Raw genomic sequence first — 21893 nt, forward strand, 5'->3', positions numbered from 1 at the left:
TGAAAGACAAAATTAACCAAAAAAAGCAGAACAGAAACAATTATAGATCCAGAGAAAGTTGTGATGGTTGCCAGGTGGGAGTGTGGTGAGGAGGATTGGTGAAGAAGGTGAATAAGGGATTAAGTACAAATTGGTAGACAATAGTCATGGGGTTATACAGCGTAGGGAATTGAGTAACCAAAGAATGTACATGTATGACCCAGGAACATGGACTACACTTTGGGGATTGCCTGAGGAATTTGGGGGGGGTAGATGGGGGTGGGGGCAGAGGGAAAAATGGGACAACTTTTTTATTTTTACCAGCATAAACAATAGAATATAATTTTGTAAAAAAAATTTTTTTTACCAGTTAAGCTGATTTCTTTCTCTCTAATTAATTAACTCTGAGCACATGGCCATAATTTTTAGACATGTGATTAAATGAAAATTGCAGGACATGTTTTTGTTTTTTTTTTTTATGAGAATGCATCTCCATATGTTTTACTATGTGGACTGAAACTAGAACCAAATTTGGTTTAAGTGATAAACTGATTATGCAAGATGACTTTAACTTATTTGTGAGTTGGAAGTATCTCTGAGGCTTTTTCAGTTACTGGATGTTTTTCCTCTGTTTTGGGGAAGCTTGAGAGGAGGAAGAGAACGTGAAGTCTCATCGGCAGTAATCGTTTTGCACAAAGCTGCTGGCCTACTGACCTACTGAGCTGTGGCTCAGTCTTTAATTTGATTCTTGTGTTGTCCCTTCTCCAGCTATTGTTCCACCCTTCCTACCCCTTTACTTCACATGTTATTACCTCCATGTACTGCGTTGATGGGTCTTTTTCTCCAATATGGGAGATGGGCCATGTCAGTCTAAATCTCTTCTGACCTCCCAGCATTGCCCTTTTCCAACTTTTGGCAGCAAAATGGATTAAGGAAGCCAGATGCTATATTCTGTTCCAGTTGATCTCTGAGGAATAGTACTTTGGGGTCTCACAAATGCCCCAGACTTCTTCATTGAAGGGTCTAGCTAATAGTGTTGATAGGAGAGACCTGGTTGTTCTTGCTGAGGCATGTAAAGAATTACAGATAAGCAAATCTATTAGCATGTAATCAGTTTATTAGTGACCCGTTCCCATGGAAGAGAATGGGACTAGGTATAGTGGGGGTGAAAGGCAAAGTTTCAGGGCAAAGCAGGGCGTCAGGGCAAAGCAGGGTGACAGAGTAAGAGCAGCCGAAGACCAGGGTGGCAAGCCCCCCCGGCAGCCTGAGGCCAAATGGCCAGAGGCCCAGTGGCCCGAGAGCCCAAGAGCATCAAAGAGTGCCCAGAGCCAGGGAGAGGGAGACACACCTTTGTTCTGAGAATTTATGTAGTTGGTGGGATAGGAGAAAAAAGTTACATAGTGATTAATGGGTAAATGTGGTGCCAGCTTTCCTGGGGGAATGTGACTACCCAAACTTAGGTATGTGTGAGGGTCTGTTAGCCTGAATCCTTATCTTGCTCCAGACTCCATTTGTTCATCTTGTAAAACAAATACGTGACAGGAGGCAGTTAATTAAAATTGGGGCACTTTCTAAAGTTATTCATGGGCTCTTTCTGTAAGTATCAGGGACTCCCTCGTAAAACAGATAGTGACCAGAGGTAGACAGTTAGCCCAAAGTTTTATGGGCTTCTTTGGGCACTGTGGACTCTCTCCCACATTCCAGGCCTTGAAAGCACAGGTTTAAGGCTTTTTTTCTCAGATAGTAGAAATGCTACATAGAATTTCAAGGACTTCCCTTCTTTCTTGCTATCATAGTATTTCTTGTGATGTTGGAACACCTGGCAATATTATCAGACCAGGCTCAGGACTGCTGAGTTAGTGCGTGAGGCATGTCTCTTTCTTTCTTCCTGCCTCAGTTTACTATTTAATCCACCTAGTTGGTAAAAGGCGTTTTCTGGTAACCAGGGTGCTAGATGCTGGCCAGTAACAGTATTGCAGTCTCAGAGTTCTTCCTAAGCTGTCTCCTGCCTCAATAGGGGTGTCTAACCTGTGGCATGCGGACCAGATACAGGCCAGGACGGCCATGAATACAGCCCAACAGTCAGTAAACAAAACAGTGAATTTATTTAAAACATGAGTTAGTTATGTGCTTATGTTTCACATTGTATTTAATGTATGGCCCAAGACAACTCCTCTTCTTCCAGTGTGGTGCAGAGAAGCCACTGGAAGGCTGGACATCCCTGGAGCACTTCCTTTATTCCTGACTCTGAGTTGCCCTAGGCACCCAGGTCAGAGGAAATAAAGTTAATTGTTCTTGGCAGGGTACATTTCAGCTAATGTTATGCTTGAAATTTGGTGTCACATTTGATATAATTTTGCTCTTGTGATACTGTTAGTAATGAACTGTTATTTCACTATTTTACAGAGTGCTTATGATTTCACGTATTTTTGCTGAACTTGTATAAGAGGCACTTGGATGATGGATTAACCAGAACATTGAAATTCTGTGCACAGTTTCAAATTGGAGCATATTGGATTTTCACCCTAGTTCAGCAGCTCTGCTGCTCACTTAAATACAGATGAATGAAGACCCCATTCGGGAAGACACCTGGCCAGCGGTCCAGAGCTGATACAGGTAGGCAGTGCAGTTCTCCATATATGTTAGTGTGATAAACTGAAAGTAGTTATAAAATTGAGGAATACTTTACATAATTCCTAGTGGTATGCTCTTAAATTTGTGATTTCCAGTATTTCATAAACATACGTTTGAAAAACATGTTTAGATTTTTGAGGCAGGATCATACTGATTTTTTTTCTCACCTATCAAGTTATAGATGTCCAGTAAATTTAGCAAGTGAGTTGTAAATACCTAGTTAATAGGATTATAGTAGATAAGGTAATTGTCAGTTTGAAGGAGGAAGTGAAAGTGAGGTGAATAGATGAGTATTAGATTTAGTAAGATTTAGGATATTTATAGCAATATGAAGGGAAAAATAAATTTGTAATTTTATGTATTTATTGAAAGAAATTTACTGGAACAAAATGTGTGAAAATGACTATTTAATGGAAATTATTTTTGTGGCACACAGCTAACACAGCTAGAAGTTTAGACTTTGCATGATTTTTACCCCCCCTCAAAACAGATAAGTCAGCCCCTGCTGGATAGCTTAGTTGGTTAGAGTGTCATCCTGACATGCCAAGATTTTGGGTTTGATCTCCAGTTTGGGCACATATAGGAAGCAGCCAATGAATGGGTAAGTAAGTTGAACAACAAATTGATGTTCCTTTCTCTCTCCCCTCTTTTTGTCTCCCTCTCCTCTTTCTCTCTCTCCTCCCTTCTCTAAAATCAATTAGTGAAAAATTAAAAAATACATTTAGTGGGAGCACAAATAATAGTGTGATCTTACATTATCTTATTTCTTAGAGCATATTATATAAAACTAAAGACAAAGCAGGTACTTTGTAAATTGTACTTGGCCCATTGTTAGAACATGAGGTCATACTGTTTTTCACTGTTATCCTCTTTTAGAAAGATTGCTGACTCTTTGATCAGTATTGATTATAAAATTGTCTTAATCATTCTTGTTAACAAACACAAAGGGTCTGTTGCTGTTAAATCCCTACATCAGTAATGAATGTGCCCCTTTACGAATCAAGAAAATTCACCAAGGCAGGGGTTTCTTTTTTTTTTTTAAGCAGCAGGAAGCCCAGGTAGGCATTCCAGACTTGGTGTGGAGATTCAGCTTTGCCCGTAGTTGGTCCCATCTCAGAGAAGTTAGGGGCTGGGGGTCTTCAACAGTCTGACTCCTAGGGTGTCTTTTTTAAGTGGGCCTTGGGGTAGCTGGGCTTTTTCCATGAATGCTCCCAGAGGAAGTATCCCCAGAGAAACTGGAACAGTTGTGTGGTCTCTTCTGGCTGAGCTTTAGAAATCTACCAGGTTTACTTGTGCTGTGTTTTTGCCCCTTGAGGCAGTCCATGTGCCTGCCCAGGTTTCAAAGGAGGGAGCTTGTGCTGTGCTGAATGAGAGGAGCATCAAAGAATTTAAAACTGCCACCATGGTAAATAGATTAGGTAGTGTTTAACGTAGAGTATGAATGATCAATCAAAATAAGAAAATTGAAATTTTATATCCTTTTTATATATCTATTTCAACATATTAGGCATTTGTATTTTTAAAATAACAGGTTTGTACATTTGATGGCAAAGGGCAGCAAATCCTGTTACATGGTGTAACTTTCTTTCATATGTTTTTCCCCTAAAGTTAGCTTTTATTTTTACTAGTTTACCAAAAGCTACAGTTTTTCTCCTTTTATAACATACTTTAATCTGATTGTTAGGTACAGGATGGTCATAATAGATACCCATGTACTTAACACTTGAGACCTAACAACTAATTTTTGTTATATTTAATTCAAATATTTTTAAAACCTTAATTTTATTTTTATTGAATCAATAAAAATTCAGTTGAAAATGTTGGCTTATACCAAAAAGTAGGCACTCTATTATGATTTTTAACTTCAAAGTTTGTAACTGTGAGTATACAAATTTCTTTTGTTCTGACAATTTTAGATATTATGTATCAACATCTGTTGAGGATTTTGGCTTGTTCACATAACATCTTGCTCTCCCATTAGCCTCCTACAGATTTTGGCTAAAATTAAAGTTTTCGTTTCTAATAGTTACTGTATACGTACCGAACACTTTTGAGACAAGTAATGCAGTATGATTAGTCTTTTCTTTGCACTTTTTGTTTTTCTTGGAGTTTAGTGATTGCTTTTTAAACATACTTGCTTAAATTTCTTTGCAACTTGAAGTCTCTTAAACTCTTGAACAGTTATATAAAACTCCTCTCTGTAATTTTTTCAATTTTTTAAAATGTGGTGTGTAATCCATTGGTCCGTGATTTAACTTAAAGAGGTGTTTTTAGTGCCTTCTGTTCTTTTCTTACCTGTGTGGATTGCTTTCTTCATACTTCCTTTTTACTGGCATATATTGGATTCTTGTTTTCTGGATACTAGACCTTTCAAGAGTAAGCAGTGAATGAATTGATTATTAGAGCTGTAAGTAAAATATATGTTGATTCATTCACATTCTTTATTTTTGTGCATGTTTGAAATTGCTTCTATGAGTTTTCAGATACATACAGAAGATAAAGTTGTTTTTGAGACCTTGCCATGGACATTGTCTTTATTCTACTCTAATGCTCAGTCTTTGGTGGGGTAATAGATTTCAGGTAGGAAATGACTTTTGATCCAGAGTTTTCCACTCACTGCTCCATTCAATGCTTTTGAGGTCCTAGTATTGCTATTTGGGGGAGTTGAATGCCCGCCCGCCCTTCCTCCCTCCCTCCGTCTTTTCCTCTTTCTCTCTCTCTTTCTTTTGATGTGCTCTCTTATTATTTTTTAAATTAATTAATTTATTTCTAGAGGGAGGGGAAGGGAGGAAGAGAGAACCATCAGTGTGTGGTTCCCTTTCACATGCCCCCAACCAGGGATCCGGCCCACAACCCAGGTATGTGCTTGACTGGGAATCAGAATGGCCATTTTTTGCTTTGCGGGGTGACACTGAAGCAACTGAGCCATGCCTGCCCGTCAGGGCTTATTTCTGAACTTTTATGTATCCAGTTTCTCTAGAAACTTGTAGAATTGCCTTTTTGTTCTGAATCTTTATGACAATATATGTTAATGTGGGTCTTTTTCTTTTTTTTTAAGGCTTTTCAGCCCTTGGATTCATCCTTTAACTATGTGGGGTTCTGTATTACTCCTTTGATTGTCTTTCACTTTTTGTCTTATTCCTGGAATGTATGCTACTTGGATGTTATTTGGATGGTAACACTTCTGAGGTCAATCCATTTTTTTAACCCTCAATTATTTCTTTTTATCTCCCCATTTTTTTGAGACATTCACTGCCTTCATTTCCCAACCTTTTAAAAAATTTCAGTAAGTGTTTACAATTTTTAGGACCTCTTTGTTTTGTTTTGTTTGTTTGTTTATTTATTTATTTCATAGCTGCAAGTAATTTAGGCTATAAATTGTATTTTTAAAAAGCCTGCCTTCAATTAGCTTTGCCCCTTAAGTATGAAGTTTGTGTTTCACCTGGAGTTTTTTCTTAAATCTCTTTGAATCCAAGGCTATCCCCAGGCAAGGCACAGAAAAGTTGATTAGAAGCTGTGTGTCTGAAAGTGGACCTTGTTGCCTGGTAGATTTCATGTATATTATTGGGGGCTTCCACCTGTCAGTATCCATGGGTGTTTTTCTGGAAATGCAGTTTCATAGTTTCTGCTTGTATGATGAGAATATTTATCACATCTAGGATTTCCTGAATTCTACCTGACAGTTACAAAGCCATTCTCCCTTACCATCTGTTGAAGTGGCAACCCCAGAGACCACTGTTGGATGTTAAAACTGGGCTTATTAAATTGCTAAAAGCATCAAGGATATCACCTTGACCGCTTTCCAGGGATATTTTACAAGAGGAAAAAGTGCCCACAAGGAAGGAATGAGTGAATTGGTGGAGTCGGAGGCCACGAGTGTGATGTGGAGGAATATTATTTAGTATTGCTCATCCAAATGAGTTGCTGAAATAGATTTTGGTTTTTAGAACATCTGGGTTCCCAGTAAGTTAAGTTAAAAGTTTGCAGTTTTGGCCCTGACTGGGGTGGATCAGTTTGTTGGGCATTACACAAACCAAAAGATTATGGGTTCAATTCCCAGTAGAGGAACATGCCTGGGTTGAGGTTAGGTCACCAGTTGGGCGGTATACAGAAGGCTGGTCAGTGTTCCTTGCATTGATGTTTCTTTCCCTCTCTTCCCTTCTCTCTTAAAAAAGTTGATAATTTTGGACCATGTTTCTCAATGAACTTGTATTAGAACAGTTTAAGTGTGTGTAGGTTTTCTTACCCATCATGTTTTAGTACAGTTTATATATTTATTTTTAATATATTTTATTGATTATGCTCTTATAGTTGTTCCATTTTCCCCCCTTTGATCCCCTCCGCCCTGCACACCCCCTCCCACCTGCATACATACAAGTTCTTTGGCTTCTATATTTCCAATACTATTCTTAACCTCCCCCTGTGTATTTTCTACCTACCATCTATGCTACTTATTCTCTGTGCCTTTTCCCCCTCTCTCCCATCCCACTCCGCCATTGATAATCCTCCATGTAATCTCCATTTCTGTTATTCTGTTCCTGTTCCAGTTGTTTGCTTAGTTTTTGTTTTTGGTTCAGTTCTTGATAGTTGTTCATTGGCGTTTTTTGGTTCATAGTTTTTCATCTTCAATTTCTTAGATAAGTCCCTTTAATACTTCATATAATAAGGGCTTGGTGATAATAAACTCCTTTAACTTGACCTTATCTGGGAAGCACTTTATCTGCCTTTCCATTCTAAATGATAGCTTTGCTGGATAAAGTAATCTTGGATGCATGTCCTTGCCTTTCATGACTTGGAATACTTCTTTCCAGCCCCTTCTTGCCTGCAAGGTTTCTATTGAGAAATCAGCTAATAGTCTAATAGGAACTCCCTTGTAGGTAACTGTCTCCTTTCCTCTGGCTGCTTTTAAGATTATATCCTTCTCTTTCATCTTGGGTAATGTAATTATGATGTGCCTTGGTGTGTGCTTCGTTGGGTCCAACTTCTTTGGGACTCTCTGAGCTTCCTGAAAGTCTATTTCTCTGAAAGTCTATTTCCTTTGCCAGATTGGGGGATTTCTCCTTCATTTTGCTTTCAAATAAGGTTTCAGTATCTTGCTCTTCCTCTTCTCCTTCTGGCAGCCTTATGGTTTGGATGTTGGGATGCTTAAAGATGTCCCAGAGGTTCCTAATCCTCTCCTCATTTTTTTGAAATCTTGTTTCTCATTCTGTTCTTGTTGAATGCTTCTTTCTTTCTTTTGTTCCAAATTGTTGCTTTGAATCCTGGTTTCCTTCCCATCACTGTTGGTTCCCTGTAGATTTTTGTTTATTTCATGTAATGCAACCTTCATTGCTGCCTGGGTCTTTTTTTCTTTCATTTGGGCCTTTTTTTTTTTTTTATCTTGGCATGTCTGTTATGTAGTAAGGGGCAGAGCCTTAGGTGTTCACCAGGGCAAGGCAACCCATGTCTGTGCCTTGTGAGGCTGTATGAGGGGGAGGGGTCCAAGAGGGAACAGTGCCAGTGCTCTGTTCTCTGCCATTTTTCAGTTACTTCCCCTGCTACCCACAATCAAATTGGGCCCTTCTGGTGCTGATTCCAAGATAGGTGGGATTGTGTATGTTCTAGGACCTTGTGGGTCTCTCCAGTGACTCTCTTGTGAGGCTGGGTGTTTCTCCTGCTGCCCCCACAGGTGTTTTAAGTCAGAGGCTTTGAGGCTTTACTTCCTAGTATTGGAACCTTGGGTTGTGGGGTCTTATCTCGCTCCGCAGTTGTTCCTCCTGGTTTATCTGCAGGTGAATGTGGGATGGCCCAGTGCAAGAGCCACCGCCTTGTCTGGTCTGCCTGCCACTGCCTTGCCTGCCCTGGTCCTCTAGCCATGCTGCTTTGCCTCGAGTCTTCCCTACCCAGCTGCCTGTCTTCCCTGCTCCTACCTGTCTGGATGAATGTTTCTTCTTTAACTCCTTGGTTGTCAGACTTCCATACAGTTCAGTTTTCTGTCAGTTCTGGTTGTTTTTTGTTTTTAAATTTGTTGTCCTTCTTTTGGTTGTGAGAGGAGGCAGAGCGTGTCTACCTATGCCTCCATCTTGGCGAGGAGTCGATTTAGCAGTTTAAATAACTGTTTTATGAGTCCTAAAAGTTTAGTTTGTTAATATGGCTCCATTTCTTTTCTTACTTCAGTCAACAAATAGATGTAGATGCCTAGTAAAGGATCTTGTTCTGTTTTCCACTGAAACATCTGTGATGCTCAGATGAGTGATATAATCTACTTTTCATTACAAACTAATATCAGTGCTCATTGAATATATATATATATAGATACATCTATCTTCCCTTCTGTTACTTGTGTTTTCCACCTAGTTGTATGTTTTGGTGACCATTTAGCAATATACAGAGATCTTAATGGCTCTGTACAACTACATGGAATTCCATTGTGTACATGTACCATATTAATTAGTTCAATAATCATTCTTTGGACATTTGGGTTGTTTCTATTTTTCTGCTATTAGAAATAATAACTGCATTGAATAGACTTATTCATATGTCTTGTCAGTGTGTCATTGGGATAGCTGCTCAGCATTACGAATTGATTCGAATTGTAATTTGTGTGTAATCCTGTGAGATGCCACCAGATTTCCCCATATGGCCTTGGGCCATTTTTCTTTCCTCTCTCCCACAGTCTTGCTAGAGTATTTTGTTGTCAATAGTATATTGTTAACTGTATGGATTTTTGTTCATCTGTTGGGTGAGAAATGGTGTGTCTCAGTGTAGTTTTAAGTGTGAGGTTGAATATCTTGTCTTATTTGTAAGGGTGTCTTTGGCCTTCCTTTTTCTGTCCTTATCTCATCTATTTTTCTTCTTTCAGAAGCTCTTGAAAAATGTCAGTTGTTAACCTTTGTGGTACAAGTAATTTATCTTCCTACTTTGTAGTGTCAGCTTCTTGGAGACAACTTCTGAATCCCTGGTCTCTTGCTCCATCTGTATGGGTCTTAGCCACCTTCACAGAAGGTGTAGTTTATGCACTCCAGGGTCATACCTATGGTTTCTTGGCTCCTGCCTATTCATGATGCTTTTCTCTCTTGTTTTCTGGGAAAAAAAAGTAACCTCCAAAACTTAGATTTGTATGAGATGTGAATTTTGAGCCCATACATGATTGTAAATGTCAATTTATAATTTTTGGGGGTGTAGGGTTCAGAATTATTTTACCTCAACTTTGAAGGCATCAGTTATCTCTTGTCTAGATCAGTGTTTATAGTGTAAGAATAAGTCTAAATACGTCTTCATTTCAGGACTTTTAAAAAATGGACTTAAATTTTTTTAGAGTAGTTTTAAGTTCACAGCAAAATTGGGCAGAGGGTACCACATCGTCTCTTACACCCTCATTGTCTCCCTAGCCTCCCTCACTAGTAGAGTTGCACATCAGGATGTACATTTGCTACAGTTGACACTATACTGACACATCATCAACCACAGTCCAGAGTTTACCTTAGGGGTTCACTCTTTGTATTATAAATTTGGGGGATTTTGACAAATGTGTAGTGACATGAATCCACCATTATGCTGTATTTTAATATCCCTGTGAGTATTTTGTAACTGCCAATTTGTACTTCTTTTAATTCCTTCAACCACTGGCTTTTTATTGTCTTCCTAGTTTTGTCATTTCCAGAGTGTCATATACTTTCTGTATGATTCCATCAGATTAGTTCTCTTGCTAATATATATTTAAGGTTTCTCTGTCTTTTCATGGTTTGATACCTCCTTTCCTTTTAGTACAGAATAATATTCTATTGCTTGGATGTAGTAGTTTATTTATCTGCTCACTTACTAAAGGAAGTTTTGGTTACTTCCAAGTTTTGGCAATTATGAGAAAAGCCGCTATAAAAATCCATGTTCATATGTTTGCCTGGGCCTGTTTTCATGTCCTTTGGATAAATGCTAAGGAACATAATTGCTGGATCACATAGTTAAGACTATGTTTAGTTTTATAAGAAACCGCCAAATTTATGTTCCCACTGGCGATGAGTAAGAGTCCTCTTACTCTATTCTCTCTAGCATTTGATGTTGTTATTTTGGATTTTCACCGTTCTGAGAGATGTGTAGTGGTATCTTATTGTTTTGAGTTTCTATTTTCTTGATGACATATCACATGAACCATTTTTTATATGCTTATTTGCTGTCTCTATATGTTCTTTGATGAGGTGTCTGTAAGGAAATTTTGCCCATTTTTAAAATCAGGTCATTTTCTTATTGCTGAATTTAAAGAGTTTTTTTCATATTTTAGATAACAGTCCTTTTTTAATGTGTTTTGCAAATATTTTTTCCTAGTCTGTGGCTTGTCTTCTTACGCTCTTGATAGTGTCTTTCACAGAGCACAAGTTTTTCATTTTATTGAAGTCCATTTTATCAATTATTTTCTTCATGGACAGGCCCTTGATGTATCTAAAAATTCCTCCATATAACCAATATCTTTTTTCTTTTCTCCTATATTTTAGGAATTTTGTAGTTTTACATTTTGTATTTAGGCCTTTGATTCATTTGGAGTTAATTTTGGAGGATGTAAAGTCTGTCTAGATTCTTTGTGTGTGTGTGTGTGTGTGTTCTGTTCCAGTGGCATTTGTTAAAAAATAAACTTTATTATATTGTCTATGTGTCTTTGTCAAAAATCAGTTAACTATATGAAGGTCTATTTATGGGCTCTCTATTCTTTTCCACTGATCTATTTGTCTGCTCTTTCACAAGTACCATACTGTTGTGATTAGTGTGGCTTTATAGTAAGTCTCAAAGTCAGGTACTGTCAATCTTCCCAATTGCTTCTTACTCCCAATATTCTATTTGCTATTCTGTGTCTGTTGCTTCTCTATGCAAACTTTAGAATCAGTTTGTCGATATAGTCACAAAATAACTTGTTAGGATTTTGATTGGGATTGCATTGACTCTGTAGAAGAAGGTGGGAAGAACTAACATCTCAACAGTATTATTTTTCTGTCTATGAACATGGATAGTTTATTTATTGTTCTTTGATTTCTTTCATCAGTTTTGTAGTTTACTTCATGTATATCTTGTATATGGGATCTGCAGTGATGTTCCTTCTTTCATTTCTCATTTTGGTGATTTAGTCTTCTCTCTTTATTTTTAGTTATCCTGGCTAGAGATTATTAATTTTGATCTTTTCAAAGAACCAACTTTTGATTTTGTTGATTTTTCTGTTTTACATTTTACTGATTTCTGATTTTTATAATGCCTTTTTCTCTGCTTACTTTGCATTAATTTGCTCTTTTTCTAGTTTTGTCAGATGGAGCTTAGATTGTTTTAGATTATTAATTATTATTGTTTGCCAGTATATACATTCTGCCATTATATACATTCAGTGCTGTAGATTTCCTTTCAAACACTGCTTTCTTTGTATTCCACACATTTTGGTAAGTTGTATTTTGATTCAGTTCAAAATATTTTTAAATTTGTCTTAAAATGTTTTCTTTGAACCATGTATTTAGAAGTATGTTTTTTAATTCCCCAGGCAGTTTGGGATTTTCCAGCTATCTTTCTGTTACTGAATCTAATTTAATTTTGTTGTTGTCAACATACATGGTATGACTGCTAGTCTTTTACATTTGTTAACGTGTGTTTTAGGGTCCAGAATGTGGTCTAGCTTGGTGAATACTCCTTGAGAAAGGTGTGTTCTACCATTGTTGAGTGAAATAGTTAGCAGATAACAGCTATTCAGTTGAACGGTATCCTACTTGGGATTTGTCCATTTATGTAATGAATATGTGTGATAGATTTTTAAGTCTCTGGCTGTGATCGTTGAATTCATCTATTTTTGCTTTTAGTTCTGTCATTTGGGTTTTGTTTTTGTAGTTCTGTCAGTTTTGCTCCCTGTAATTTAATGCTCTGTTGTTAGGTGTGTATGCATTAAGGACTGTTTTATTGGACAGCTGACTTCTTTGTCGTGGTGAAATGCCTCTCCTCGGTGACTTCCTTGCTCTGAAATCTTTATATCTAAAGTGGGTTTCTTAAAGACAACATGGAATGTGGTCTTGTTGTTTTTGATGGGCTATGCAGTCTCTTTGTTGGGGTGTTTAGACCATTGATCTTTGTGGTGATTGTTGGATTATTATTTACCATATTTGTTATTGTGTTCTGTTGCCCTTGTTGTTATTTTCAATTTTTGACTTTCACTCTTATTTTACCTTTTATGGTTTTAATAAAGCATTTTACGAGATTTCATTTTTTCCTTTGTTTTTTAGCATATCAGTTGGCATTGGTCCTTGAACACTGGGTTTTGACTGTGTGCAGATCCACTTACATGTGGATTTCTCGCTGAATACTGTTAATATATTTTATTTTCTTAATACCATTTTCTTTAGTGTAAAAATACAGAGTATAAAACATGCTAAAATGTGTATTAATAGGTTGTATATGTTATTCTTAGGTCTTCCAGTTAACAATAGGCTATGAGTAATAAAGTTTTTGGGGAGTCAGAAGTTAATATATGGATTTATGACTGCATGGAGTGTCAGCTCCCCTAACCCCAGTGTTGTTTAAGGGTCAATTGTGTACTTTTAAAAAACTTTTTTAGCCCTAGAATTTGCAATAATACATTTGCAACTATTTGAGTCCACTTTAAAATAACACTATAGTGTTTCAGTGCTATTAAGAGTAACTTATACAAAGTATTTTAATTCTTTTTCTCATCCATTTACTAGTACTGTTTTGAACAAAATGTTATCCATTCAGTTTAGGTAAGAAATCAAAGTTTATTTTAATTTCACTTATTTCATATCTTGGCTATTGTAAATATGCTACAATGAATATAGGGGTGCTTATGTTCTTTCGAATTAGTGTTTTGGGTTCCTTTGGATATATTCCCAGAAGTGGGATTGCTGGGGCAAAAGGCAGATCCATTTTTAATTTTTTGAGATATCTGCATACTGCTTTTTAACAATGCCTGCAGCAAATCTGCATTATCACCAAAGGGTGAAAGGATCCCTCTTTTCTCCACATCCTCCCCAGCACTTCTTGTTTGTTGATGTATTGATGATAGCCATTCTGACAGGTGTGAAGTTGTATCTCAGTGCGGTTTTGATTTGCATTTACCTGATGATTAGTGATGTTCAGCATATTTTCTCATATGTCTATTCAGGTCCTCTGTCCATCTTTTAATTGGATTTTTTTGGTGTTAAGGTGTATATGTCATATTTTGGGTATTAACTCCATATCAGATGTATCATTTATGAATATCTTTTCTCATTCAATAGGTTGTCTTTTGTTTTGTTAATGGTTTCCTTTGCTGTGCAAAAGCTTTTTCATTAATTTTTTTGTTTCTCTAGCCTGAGGAGACATATCCAGATATATATTGCAAAGAGTGATGTCAGAGAATTTACTGCCTATGTTTTCTTCCAGGAGTTACTTGGTTTCAGGTCTGAGATTGAATTCTTTAATCCATTTTGAGTTTATTCTTGTATATATTCTAAGAAAATGATGTAGTTTCTTTTTCTTTCTTTTTTTTGGCATGTATCCAACGCCATTTGTATAAGAGACTTGTCTTTATTCCACTGCGTATTCTTGCCTGTTTTGTCATAGATTAATGACCACATAGGTATGGGTTTATTTCTGGGTTGTGTATTCTGTTCCATTGATCTGTGTGTCTGTTTTTAGACAGTTTTTAGGTAGTACCATGCTGTTTTGATTGCTGTAGCTATGTAATATAGTTTGATTATAAGGTAGTATGATACTTATAACTCTGTCCTTTGTCAAAATTGCTTAGGTTATTTGAGGTGTTTTGTGGTTCTATATAAATTTTGAGATTGTTTGTTCTAGTTTTCTGAAAAATGTCATTGGTATTTGATAAGATGTCATTGAAACTGATAAATTGCTTTGGGTGGTATGGACATTTTAATGTAAATTTTTCCTATCCATGAGCATCATTGTTCTCTTAATTTCTTTTTCTAATAGTTTATAAAAATGCAGCTGATTTCTGAATATCAATTCTGTATCTTACCAAATTATTAGTTTTAATAGTTTTTGGTGTATTCTTTAAGGTTCCTCTACATAGTATAATGTCGTCTGCAAATAATGACAGTTTTACTTCTTCCTTTACTCCTTCTTTTACTTCTTCCTTACCAGCTTTGCATCCTGGGAATAAATGTTACTTGATCATGGTGTATGATGAGTTTTTTAGTGAATTGTGAATTTGGTTTGCTAATAATTTTGTTGAAGATTTTTGCATCTATATTCATCAGGCATATTAGCCTATAATTTATTTATTTTTTTGTAGTTTTTTTGTCTAGTTTTGGTATCAGGGTAACGCTGGCCATGTAAAATGAGTTTGGGAGCCTTCACTCTAATTTTTTGGAATAGTTTGAGAGAGATGGGTATTAATTTTTATTTGAATGTTTGGTAAAAAATCACTTGTGAAACCATTTGGTCCAGCAGATTTGTTTGTTGGGAGGTTGTTTTTGATTACTGGTTTGATTTTGTTCGTAGTCATTGGTGGGTTCAGTTTTGGGGGTTTTTTTGTTTGTTTTTGTTTTTGTTTTTGTTTTTTAAGATTACTTATTTATTTTTAGAGAGACGGGGGAAGGGAGGGAGAAAGAGAGGGAGAGAAACATCAATACACAAGAGAGGCATCAGCTGGTTGCCTGTTGCTCACCCCCAACTAGGGGCCTGGCCTGTAACCCAGGCCTGTATCCTGACTGGTAAGTGAACCAGCAGCCTTTTGGTTCCCAGGCCTACTCAGTCCACTGAGCCACACCAGGCAGCAATCTGTTTCTTCTTGATTCAGTCTCAGAAGTTTGTATGTTTCTAGGAATTTATTTCTTTCAAGTTCATTTGTTGGTATATATAATTGTTCATAGTATTACCTTATAATCCTTTGCCTTTCTGTGATGTTAGTTGTCACTTTTTTTCATTTCTGATTTTTTTATTGGGCCTGTTTTCCTGTTTTTTTGGGATGAGTCTGGCTGGTCCAGAGTTTATCAATTTTGTTCATCTTTTCAAAGAATGAGCTCTTGGTTTCCTTGACCACCTCCCCTCCCTTCCCCTCTCTTTTTTCTCCTTTATTTTTTTCTCTATTGCATGTACTTCTGCCCTAATTTTATTAGTTCCTTCTTTCTACTCACTTCAGGTTTTACTTGTTCATTTTCTAGTTCCTTTAGGTGCAAATTTAGATTGTTTTAAAGAGATTTTTCTTCTTTCTTGACATACCACTATAAATTTCCCTTTTAGAACTGCTTTGGCTGCATCCCATAGGCTTTGGGGTAATTATGTTTTTAGTTTCCTTCTTCCAGTAGATTTCTAGCTTCATACTATTGTAATTGGAATATTGCTTGATAGGATTTCAATCTTCTTAAATTTATTGAGTCAAATGTTGCTGAGATGAATTCCTTTATTATCATGAAATACCCTTTTAAAATTTATTTTAGGAAGGGTTGGGGGAGAGAAACATGGATTAGTGGTCCCACTTATGCATTCCTTGGTTGGTTGTTATATGCTCTGACCTGGGATCAAACCACAATGTTGGTGTATGGGGATAATGCTCTAACCACCTGAGCTACTAGGCCTGGGTTGAAATGCCCTTTTTTGTCTCTTATTAACAACCTTTGTTTTAAAGTCTCTTTTATCTCAAAGAAATATGATTACCTCAGCTTTTTTTTTTAATTTTCATTTTCATGAAATACCTTTTTTTTATCCCTTTCAGCCTATATGTGACTCAATTTAAAGTGGGTTTCTCATAGGCAGTATATGTACGTCTTTTCTAAAAAACAAAAATCTATCCAGCCACTCTTTCTTGATTGGAGCATTTAATCGATTCATATTTTAAGTAGTTTATAGGTTTGTAGTTATTGCCTTTTTATTGTTTTCTGGTTGTTCTTCTGTTTCTGGTTGTTTCTCTGTTTCTTTCTCTCTTGGTCTCTTATATATATAACTTTTTATTGTTCAAGTGCTGTTGTATGTATATAACTTTCTTTAGTGTTGAGTTTTGATTCTTTCTCTTTCTTTTGTATACTGCTAATAGAATTATGGGTTGTTGTTACCCTGTTCTTCCTATACACCCAGCTATATTCAAATATATTATAAAATCACTACACTTTTATTCACTTACGTTTTTGGTTTGTTTGTTTGTTTGGTTTTGGTGTATTTATGTCTATCTCTTAATTTATTGTTGTTATTACCCATGGTCTTCCTACTTTTATCTTTCAAACCTTGTACTAGTTTTATAATTGGTTGATCCACCACTTTTACTGTTTGCTTTTGTCGGTGAGAATTTTTTCTTTCTTAATATTATTCCTGTTTTTGGTTGTTTTTACTTAAAGAAGTCCCTTTAACATTTCTTGTAATACTGGTTTAGTGGTAATGAACTATTTGCTTATTCTTACCTGGGAGCCTCTATCTTTCCTTTGATTCTAAGTGTTAGCCTTGCTGGATAGAGTGTAGGTATAGAGTGTAACCTTCGGTGTAGGTCTTTGCCTTTAACCACTTTGAATTTTGTGTGCAAAATTTCTGTTGAGAAGTTAACTTGTAGTCTTATGTGGGAGCATTCTTGTATGTATCTAACTGGTTTTCTCTTGCTACTTTTAAGGTTCCGTTTTTGTCTTTAACTTTTGGCATATTAATTATGTGTCAGTGGATGGGGTTGACCCTCAGGCTGACAGGCTGTGAGAGCTGGCCTTGACTACAAAGAACAAGCTGATTTGCATGGGCAGACCCCAGAGAGGAGCAGGAGTTGCAGAAGTGGGGCTCTGGTGCCGTCTGAGTCAACCCTCGGGTCTTTGTAGCTCTCATGTGGTCTGAAGCTGGCCACCAAGTGTGTTGGGACTGGAGCCTCTTAAGAGGGGCTCCAATGCATTCCAAGATCTGCCACTGATTGTGCCAGGCTTGGGGCTGCTTAGTAGGAGCTATAAAGTTGTCTGTGGTAAATTGCTGCTTGTGCTGGAAACAGCCTGGGAGAAGCTATGCTGTGAACTGAAGCCAGCAGCCACAAGTGTTGGGTTTGTGGCTCCTTAGTTGAAGCTACATAACAGGCCAAGACTGGCCATTTCTTTTTCTTTATTTATATTTAGAGAAAGGGAGGGAGAAAAATAGGGGGGGAAACATCAATGTGTGGTTGCCTCTCGCACACCCCCAACTGGGATGTGGCCTGCAACCCAGGCATGTGCCCTGACTGAAAATTGAATTGGTGACCCTTTGGTTCACAAGCTGGCACTCAGTCCACTGAACCACACCAGCTAGGGCTGGCCACTTCTTATTCCAGGCTTAGGGTCTCCTGATGGGAGTTACAATGCAAGTTGAGACAAGTTGCCACTTATGCCGGGTTTGGGTGTGTTTAGCAAGCGCTACAAGGGACACTGAAGCCAGCTGCTGCTAGTTGGTGGTGGGTGGACCTTTGAAAGATTTGAGGATAGTTCATAGCACTAGTCCAGGTGGGCTGCTTGTATGGAGAAATCACTAGAAGAGGCTCTGCCCAGAGTTGGATGGAGTGTCATCTCTGGCGAGTCACTGGGGTGTGGGGAGCAAGCAGCGTTAGCTAGGTTAATAGGACAATATGGATCTGATTCTCACCTGCACTGGACTGGCTGGGTAGAAGGAGAACTCCAATAAAAGAATGAACAGTGTGGTGTGCCAGCACTTCCATTCTGTCTCTTCCCCAGAGGGTTTCCTTCACCCCTGCCCCTCCAGCCTTTACTTTGAAGTTAGTAAATTCAAGTCTTCCCCATGTGTTCCTGGTTCATTTTGAGCTGCTGCTTTGGAGCTTAGAAACAGTTTGTAAACAAGTGATTATGCACTGGCCCTTTAAGACTAGAGTGTCTTAGGAGTTCCAGCCAAGATGGAAGTGTAGGTAGACACACTGTCCCTCCTCACACAACTAAAATTAAGGACAACAAAAATTTAGAAACAAAAAAACAACATGAACTGTACAGAAGTCCAACAACTATTCATCCAGACCGGTAAGAGGGGTGGAGTTGGTGCCTGGCAGAGAGGGGTTACAGCAGAAAAAAGCAGTGGCTGGTGGCCCTGGGCTCGGGATAGCAATGAGCAGACCCAGTGAAGTGCACAAGGTGGCAGACCGAGGTCACACGTTCTCACCCAGATAAACCAGATGAAAATGGATAGCAAGACAGATCATGCAACCCAGGGCCCCAGCCCCAGAAAATAAAGCCTAAAAGCACTGATTGAAAACACTTGTAGGGGTTGAGGTGCCAGGAGAGACTCCCAGCCTCACAGGAGAGTTTGTTGGAAAAATCCTAGAGAGAGTGGAACAAGCACCATTGTTCCCTCGCTGACCCCGCCCCCACACACAGCATCACAACCCAACTACTGGGTTGCCCTGCCCTGGTGAACACCTAAGGCTCCTCCCCTCAACATAATAGGCTCGACCAGACCCCCCCCCCCAAATGGCTCAAATGGAAGAACAGATCAAAGCCCCAGAGCCAGTACATCTAAGTGACCAAGAGACAGCCAACCTATCAGATGCACAGTTCAAAGCACCGGTGATTAGGATGCTCACAGAATTGGTTGATTTTGGTCACAAATTGGATGAAAAAATGAAGGCTACACTAAGTGAAATGAAGGAAAATGCACAGGGAACCAACAGTGATGGGAAGAAAAGTGGGGTTCAGATCAACAGAGTGGACCAGAAGGAAGAAAGAAACAACCAAACAGGAAAGAATGAAGAAACAAGAATTCAAAAAATTAAGGAGAGGCTTAGGAACCTCCAGGACATCTTTAAACATTCCAGCATCCGAATTATAAGGGTACCAGAAGGGGAAGAGGAAGAGCAACAAGTGGAACACTTATTTGAACAAATAATAAAGGAGAACTTCCTCATTCTGGCAAAGGAAATAGACTTCCAGGAAGCTCAGAGAATCCCAAAGAAGTTGGACCCAAGGAGGAAAACACCAAGGTACATCATCATTAAGTTACCTAAGATTAAAATGAAGGAGAGAATCCTAGAAGCAGCAAGAGATAAGGGGACAGTCACTTACAAAGGAGTTCCCATCAGACTGTCAGCTGATTTCTCAAGAGAGACCTTACAGGCAAGAAGGGGCTGGAAAAAAGTATTTCAGGTCCTGAAAGGCAAGGACATACATCCAAGATTGCTCTGTGCAGCAGAGCTTTTATTTAAAATGGAAGGGCAGATAAAGCGCTTCTCAGGTCAAGTTGAAGGAGTTAATCATCATCAAGCCCTTATTTTATGAAATGTTAAAGGGACTTATGTAAGAAAAAGAAGAAAAAACATGAACAGTAAAAATACACCAAACTCACAGTTATTAACAACCATACCTAAAACAAAAGCAACGAAGCGAACAACTAGAACAGGAACAGAAGCACAGAAATGGAGATCACATGGAGGGTTAGCAACAGGGGAGTGGGAGGAGGAAAGAGGAAAAAGAGAATAAGTAGCATAAATGGTAGGTAGAAAATAGGGAGAAGTTAAGAATAGTATAGGAAATGTAGAAGCTAAAGAACTTATGACACATGGACATGAACTAAAGGGGAATGTGGGTGGGAGGGGGTGTGCAAGGTGGAGGGGGATGATGGGGGAAATGGGATAGCAGTAATAGCATAATCAATAAAATATATATATTTTTAAAAGAGCAGAGTGTCTTGGTCTCCTGCAGCCCTTAGTTTCTCTCCCATGCAGTCCTCTGCTGCTTTTCACAGCCACATGTTTTGGGGTCTCCTCCTATCAGTACTGTTACCCTGTATGGGGCTCTAACTCCTATCTCTTGGTGGGGCACCTGTTTACCCAAGATATTCTGATTCTTAATCACCAGGTGTTGGATATTGGACATGCCCAAACTGCCTCTCTGGTGTTCCTGTTACAGAACAAATAGGGGCCAAGGTTCGTTATGTCTGCTACCCTCTGGGAAAAGCTCTCCCAATGCCAGAGATTTGTGAACAGGGAAGCAAATGTTTATTTAATGTCCTACAGACTTAAAGTAGTGACCTAACGTCTTCATTAAAATATCAAAGTCCTTATAGATATCCACAGACACACACACAGCACTTCCTTCTCCTGCTGCCCTAATTCAGGGTACTGTAACTCAGGAAATGCAGCAAACATCTGGGATCCAGGCTCCTGCCACTGTCCACTGTGTTGCTGTCCAGGCAGGATCTCTAATTACTCCAAAGTCATGTGGCACCTTCTCATGGCCTACTGGCAAGAGTTCTTTGTAACTGTTTTCCAGGCAAATGTCTCTCCTGCTTCCCAGTCCATGTGACCAAAGGGAGCACCCCGAAGCCACGTGGTCCTGTTCTACCAAAGCTGCAGGGGTCTGCACTGTGTCCAAACTACGTGGATCTCCTTTCCTGGCAAAGCAAAGAGGGGCTCCCCACTCTGGCAAAGCCACATGGTACTACCCCTAATGGCTGCTGGGTCTGGGTTTAAATCCCCGCACCAGTCTTCCTCTGTACCCCCATTTTCGACTCCTCCTACAGTCTGTTACCTTGCCAGCATTCTTGTATCATTCCAAGTTTACTGGGCTGCCATTGTGAGTCTGGGCAGGTATGGTCCCATGTCATGGAGCCAGTCTTCTCCCAGCTCCCACACAGGTGCCATAACTCGGGGCACCTATGCCCCCAGATACATCTAGGGGGTGACTTGCATCCCCCTGGCTCCAAGCATGGCCACAGCTATTTAACCCATCTAAGGGAACAGCCAAAGGCTATAGATTTGTTAAATAACCATGCCATGGATTAGCTGCAAGGCTGTAGGCTGTACAAAACAGCTCTGCATGTTCCTGTTCCATGTGTCTCTTCCCCCAACTCACACCTGTGGGGGAAGGGGTGAGGATATCTAATATGTCTCTCCAATATTTCCTAGTTACCTTGAATTCTGGACCCCATTCCAAATCCCTTTTCGGGTCCCCCTCTTGGCTGTACCCTGTATCATTCCTACCAGTCTTGATGTGGCTTTTTCATTATATCTTTATAGAACTTCTGTTCAACTAGTATTCATGTGGTTCTTAATGATGGTTGTTCTATACCATAGTTGTAAATTTGATGTGACTGTGGGAACTGGTGAGCCATCTTGACCAGAAGGAAGTCTTATTTTTTGCATTTTCATTATAATAAACATATATACCTCCCCACGCCCTTTTGTCAGTTATCCTGCTTTTTTGTTCTCTGAGCTTTCTGAAACTGTGGTCTGGTGTCTGACATTATAGGTCATTATTTGCTTCAAATATTTCTGTTCCTTTATTGTTTTTCTGGCATTTTTTATTATGCATATGTTATACCCCTTGTTACTGTCCCATGGTTTTTGAATATTCTGTTTTGTTTTGTTTTGTTTTTTCCTGCCT

The 21893-nt window shown here is 38.6% G+C and overlaps 1 protein-coding gene across 3 annotated transcripts in view; it reads left to right on the forward strand.

The window, feature by feature from the left end:
- SPIN1 (spindlin 1) overlaps positions 1 to 21893 on the forward strand; it is a 78159-nt gene that overhangs the window by 25741 nt on the left and 30525 nt on the right. For 2 of the 3 annotated variants that reach the window (XM_037056237.1, XM_037056238.1), the window contains exon 2: positions 2386 to 2595. The exons of the other annotated variant lie outside the window; for it this stretch is intronic. In XM_037056237.1, the coding sequence (XP_036912132.1) occupies positions 2544 to 2595 (52 nt within the window). In that variant the 5' untranslated portion in view covers positions 2386 to 2543. The remainder of the gene's footprint in view (positions 1 to 2385; positions 2596 to 21893) is intronic. 3 annotated transcript variants of the gene reach the window in all.

The sequence above is a fragment of the Sturnira hondurensis genome, unplaced genomic scaffold, assembly GCF_014824575.4.
Source record: "Sturnira hondurensis isolate 20B ecotype Veracruz unplaced genomic scaffold, ASM1482457v3 Scaffold0008860, whole genome shotgun sequence".
NCBI classification, from domain to species: Eukaryota; Metazoa; Chordata; class Mammalia; order Chiroptera; family Phyllostomidae; genus Sturnira; species Sturnira hondurensis.